Consider the following 6000-nt stretch of genomic DNA (forward strand, 5'->3'; position numbering starts at 1 on the left):
CTATCTTGGAAAAAATTGAGTAAATATGAGAGACAAAGTGGATTAGGGTCTTATATTTAAGACCAAAATAAAAGTCAAAGAGGATCTTATATTAAAGACCGGAGATAGTAATTATATATATATTTTGGGGCAGGGCTGCCCATTTTTCATCGGGGTGCCTTTTTGTGGGCTAGGCAGAGTAATTTTTTTCCGGACTTAGACGGGCACACCGGGCAACCGGACCTCCAAAACGGCTCTAATTTTAACCCGTAAATCCCATAACAGGAGGATAATCTCCCATCATGCGACAAGTTTTCATCGTTTATACAGGCTGGTTGTCCGTGGCAAGGCAGCTATGTGCGGATACACGGGCAGCTCCTCGACAACAAAATGAACAAAGAAAAACCAGTGATGCAAGTAACACGTGGTAATAAAGATGGTGCAATTTGTGCAAAAGTGGAGACAAAATTAACTTGCTCAAATGCTCAAGAATATCAAAATATGCTTGTAGTGAACAAGAAAAATTCCAAAAGCGTTTTAAAAACAGCTGTCTAATTGAAAAGAAAAGTAAAAAATGGCATTAGTCATAGCCATAAATTCCTCCTCTCATTGCATTTCCCAGCAAAAGCATTGGATGTCCAAATATGACATTTTCATTCAACGGGATTGCAATTGCAAGTTGAAAGGAACAAGATTTCCACGATTCCTTGTAGTCAAACCTAAATTAGTGTGTATCGGTGGACGAGCTAATGGGTTAAAAGACTTTCTCCGGTTGCTTTTATGCATGGTTTTGAGTGAATTTACTGACCTTGGAATTTTCAGATACCTTCCTTGGGAGTTCATTTTATCATATGGAAACAATATAGATTGGCATGTGGTTGTCCTAAACCGGTAATCATACTCATCCTCACTATGTACATGAAGAATAATTTGAAGTTTCGATGCAGAAGCCACAGATTTATCACGTACTGGTTTCAAATGGCTTCACTGTGTCCATAAATAAAACTGACGAGGACACAGTCAGAGTTATATATGAAATTATAAGTATACTGATTGAAAAATTAGGATATGGATCCCGAAATTTCAATTTAACTTCTTTTCAAGCTTATCAGTTCACAGTAAACTCCTCAACATGGCCCGCTATCGCGTTTGAATGCGTTACACTTTAGCCCTTTATGCTTATCCTTCTGAATGAACCTGTGCGACGTCAAAGATTTGGTGGAACTCTAAGCTGTAAACTTGTTCGTATTCGCTTTGTTATTGCATTGCAGCAGATCATCAATGTCTTGTCATGAACATGATAATCAAGCCATGCTATTTTTCTTTTTCAAAAGTAGAATTTGTCGCCATAATTAAGAGCAGATAAAGCCCAAAGTTACTTTTATTATCTATTTAATATAAAAGAAACCAATGATGGAAGACAAACAACAAACACGTCCCAACGTTCGCTCTTTTGTCCTAGCGGGGATGTTGACCAGATTTTCAGTACATCCTCAAATGCTCGGTACTTTTGCCTTGCCTTTCTGAACTATGCGTATATGATTCGTCTCTAGCGTATATGATTCGTCTCTAGCATATGAAAATAAGAAGGGCCGACCGTCACGGGCAGATCTACAACGTGAAGATCAGTCCAGGAATTTCAGATGGTGACTGGGGAAGAAACCTAAAAATGAAAGATTCTATTCACACGAAACCGACCCAAGGACAAACAAAAGCCAGACAAAAGCATTGGCCATTGAAGACTCGGGGTCGATACCACATTTCGCTTTTAAGCTAGCAGTCAAAGTGTCCTCCTTTTTCACACGTTTAGCAACGTAGCAATCATTCAGGCCTCTTAATAATATTTCCTTTGTTTCCAGGGTTTATTCGCATCTTTACCGCAGCCTGTTTTGAGTTACCCAAAACATCATATTTCAGCACCTTACCATGATATCTCAACCGCTTGCCATGGCTGCAACGTTGATACTTGTGGTTCTTGCACAAATATGCAGATCAGTTACTTCACTGTCAGAAGCTGATAAGATTACTAGTTTGCCAGGGCAGCCACCGGTCAAGTTTAACCAATACGCTGGTTATATTACCGTTGATGAGAACCAACACAGAGCTCTATTTTACTATTTTGCTGAAGCAGAATCAGAACCTGCTTCTAAGCCATTAGTTCTCTGGTTAAATGGAGGTATGCTTTTACTTATATGCCAAATACATAAAATTTACTTCCAAGGGAAGAGAAAGAAGAGATTGAGGTGTTTTTATGAGTTATGAAGGGCCTGGTTGTTCGTCTGTGGGAGCTGGAGCGCTCGTTGAACATGGACCTTTCAAACCAAGTGAAAACGCCCTCGTGAAAATGAATATAGTTGGAACAGAGGTAGTGAAAAAGTTTTATCCCTTTGGATTGAATACTACAATTTAGCATGCTGTTTCCTATCAAGATTTGCCCCCCTTTTTTGACGACCTTCTATCAAGATCACTCACTCATTGATTTACCTCCTTGCTACAGAGGCAAATATGCTATACGTGGAATCACCGGCCGGGGTTGGTTTCTCATACTCTGCTAATGAATCATTCTATGAATTTGTGAACGACGAAATCACAGGTTTTTTCACTTGGTTTTATGCATTTCAGCAGTTAAGCAGCACCATAGTGCTCACTGTTAGGCACTGGTCAGCTGGTTTTCCTTGAGATCTTCGTAATTACTATAGATTTCATTGTTATTGTACAGCAAGAGACAATCTGTTTTCCTACAACGTTGGTTGACCAGATTCCCAGAGTACAAAAGCAATGATTTCTTTATCACGGGGGAGAGCTACGCAGGTAAGTCATTTAAGTAGTATTTTCGTTTCATAACTACAATTCTGTAAGCATACCAGTTTGCAGGTCACTATGTACCCCAACTTGCACAGCTCATTGTTCAAACCAAAACAAAGTTCAATCTCAAGGGGATAGCTGTGAGTACAAAGGATTTTTTTGAAATAAATAAATAAATAAATAAACGACTTTGCTCGATCTGCATATCATAACTTGTTTCCATGTTGCTATTTGCAGATAGGGAATCCTCTTTTGGAATTTAATACTGATCTAAATTCTAGAGCCGAATTCTATTGGTCACATGGGGCTAATATCAGATTCGACTTACAAGGTCTTTAGCACCACTTGTAATTTTTCCCAAATTTGGAGACAATATCACAGTGAGACTCCAAGTGTCAGCTGTGCAGAAGCGAATAAACTGGTGACAAGGGAGATTGGTAACTTTGTTGATCGATACGATGTCACTCTTGATGTTTGTTTGTCATCCATAGATAAGCAGGCTCAAATGCTAAATCAACTGGTGAGGGTCATAACATTGCCTTGATTTTATAATTCCACGACTATTATACCATTAAATTTTCTCCGTTTGCTTTCGTTCGCGACGCAGCAAGAGACAGCCAACATAGATGTTTGCTTGGAAGATGAAACATCTGCATATTTGAACAGGAAAGAAGTACAGGAAGCTCTGCATGCAAAGCTTGTGAGAGTTATCAATTGGTCTATTTGCAGCGAGTAAGTCTTCTTGCTGAAAGAAAGCATTATCCTAAGAGCTTCTTTCCATGATCATAGCTTCCTCATTTGTTCTGGACTTCGTATTTCTGCTTACACAACTATCACCACCATGATAGGGTGCTAAGATATGACAATCAGAATCTAGAAGTACCAACAATTCCGATTCTAGGAGAACTCGTTAAGTCCGGCATCCAGGTTTTTGTGTACAGGTTGGTATTCTTCATTCTTTTCAAGATGGTGCCTTCCCTCATTACTTGCTGGCTACCATTAAACGTCCACTTTTTTTTTGTTTGGTATTAAATATCCACATATCTACTACAAGCAAAGTGGTTTGTATGCAGTGGAGATCAAGACTCAGTGGTCCCATTGACCGGAACACGTTCTCTGGTGGATAAATTAGCCAAGGAGTTAGGACTAAAACAACCGTGCCTTACAGGGCCTGGTTCGAGGGGAGACAGGTTAGTAGCTCGGATATCAAGAGAGATCCGGAAAACTTGCAAGAGTTATACGCTTAAACATTGCGCTCAAACTTTATGTATAATTTTCAGGTTGCTGGATGGACACAAGTTTACGGTAACATTTTATCATTTGCGACCATAAGAGGGGCGGGTCATGAAGCCCCATTTTCGCAGCCAGAGAGATCACTCGTCCTTTTCAGATCATTGCTCCATGGAAAGCCCCTTCCAGATGCCGCCCCTTCAACCTAAACACATCGCACCCATAACACCCCTTTCACCAATATGCGCGTCTTCCTCCCCCAAACCAACCCCCAACCCACAAAAAATCCCCCACCCACTTGGACCAAAAACAAGAAAGAAAGAAATATTAAGAAATAGAAATAAAGGGTTTGGATTAGCTTTTTAAAAGCAATTTTACAATGTTTGAAGTATGTGAAAAAAATTTTTGTCTCGACTTGCATGAAAATATGTTTTAAAGTGTTTTTAACAGGTTCCCAAACTCCCCCTTAGCATAATAATATTCACATTTGCTATCTATCGTCAACAAAACAAAACGGCATGACTTAAGAATTCCGAATGATTTATTTTGGTCCAACTTGTAAACACGGAAGTTGATCTTTCCAAATTATCAGCATATCTGTTCAAGCGTGCTACAAAAGACAAGAGGGATCTGCGTAGAATTATCAAAACTAGAACAGAATGAGAACTGTCAAAACAGCAGAATTTGATATAATCAGAATTTCGCAGCAGAGGCTGAGTCCACTAATCTTTCAAAGGCGATAACAACATCAATCATGCAACGTTCCCAGTAGGTCCTCGTCACGATATAAATGATACCTGCCAATAAGAAATCAAATACATTATAGTCTAGTTACCTAAAGAAATCAAATACATTATAGCCTAGTTACCTAGGAGAGCCTACATGAGTTAGATCGCTCTTGCAATATTAGCGTCTATTTATAAAGAAAATGCACCACATATAAGAATTTAGACCCATGTGATTCCAGGATTGTTAGCTTGTAACAATAATTAAACAAACAGGAGAACATGTGAAATATGATCCAAGAGAAACGTGTACATACTCTTTGTCACCCAGCTTCACTTCTGATCCTCCATATTCAGGTAAAAGGACAGTGTCACCCTCCTTTACAGCTACAGGAATTAGCCTTCCCTCTCTATCATGAATGCCAGGGCCCACAGCAATAACTTTTCCAGAATTCAGCTACAGCAACACCAACAAACAATTACCAGCTCATCAGATGTACTCTAACAGAGCAAAACCTCGAAATTTTTTTGGTTTCCCAGCCAAACCAGAGCGAAACTTTGATTAAGTCCTTTTTACAACGTTTAGCACCTTTAACCATCCAATGGAACATTTAATATGGATCACGCACCACAGCATGGCAATCCAAACAAAAATCCTAGCTGGTTTCATCCAAAGCCCAATATCATAGGAAACATTTCCGACGCCGTGGCCAGCCCATATCTACTAAGAGGCCGAGAACTAAAGAGATGATGTGGGCATAACGTTATATATTACACATTCCTTTGAATTCGTTGACAAACAGCCGATTAATCACAAGTGTAGTTTCTAGACCCGTCAGAAGAGAAGTGAAAAGTTGGGAACACAGCAATGCGACCCAAATTATAGCATTGCAAGTGACTAACTCTGAATTTCTTTAATATGTCTGGTTGTCAGGTCAAAGGGACTGTAATGATATGACATTTTCTACAGAGTCCTACTTCCTACTTCCTTCTTTGCATATATGAACAATTACTGAGAGAAGAAAGAGTCCATTAGCTAATTTTTCATACAAAACGTGGAAACATAATATTTCTACAAAATTAGAGACGAAAAACTGATGACAGCTGAGGTAAACCATGAGTAGCAAGCTGAAAATTTTAAGATCAACAGAAGCAAGAAATGAAATGGGTGAGAATGAATGAGCGGGTTCACCTTACTGGATTTCTCGGGTAGCAAAATCCCGGCGTTAGTTTTGGACGGAGGAACGATTTTCTCCACCAA

General features: G+C 39.3%; 1 protein-coding gene and 1 pseudogene across 1 annotated transcript; one reads left to right on the top strand and one right to left on the bottom strand.

The window, feature by feature from the left end:
- Positions 1-1612: 1612 nt before the first annotated feature.
- Positions 1613-4380, top strand: LOC114720330 (serine carboxypeptidase-like 45; annotated as a pseudogene).
- Positions 4381-4687: 307 nt separating this feature from the next.
- Positions 4688-5997, bottom strand: LOC114720339 (10 kDa chaperonin, mitochondrial-like; the record flags this gene model as incomplete). The annotated part of the gene is made up of 3 exons (XM_028905988.1): positions 4688-4811; positions 5057-5196; positions 5932-5997. Coding segments are annotated over 3 exons (255 nt in total), but the record flags the coding sequence as incomplete, so codon positions are not given.
- Positions 5998-6000: the final 3 nt, after the last annotated feature.

This window comes from Neltuma alba, unplaced genomic scaffold, assembly GCF_004799145.2.
Source record: "Neltuma alba isolate B1F8T4 unplaced genomic scaffold, ASM479914v2 tig00002217_pilon, whole genome shotgun sequence".
NCBI classification, from domain to species: domain Eukaryota; kingdom Viridiplantae; phylum Streptophyta; class Magnoliopsida; order Fabales; family Fabaceae; genus Neltuma; species Neltuma alba.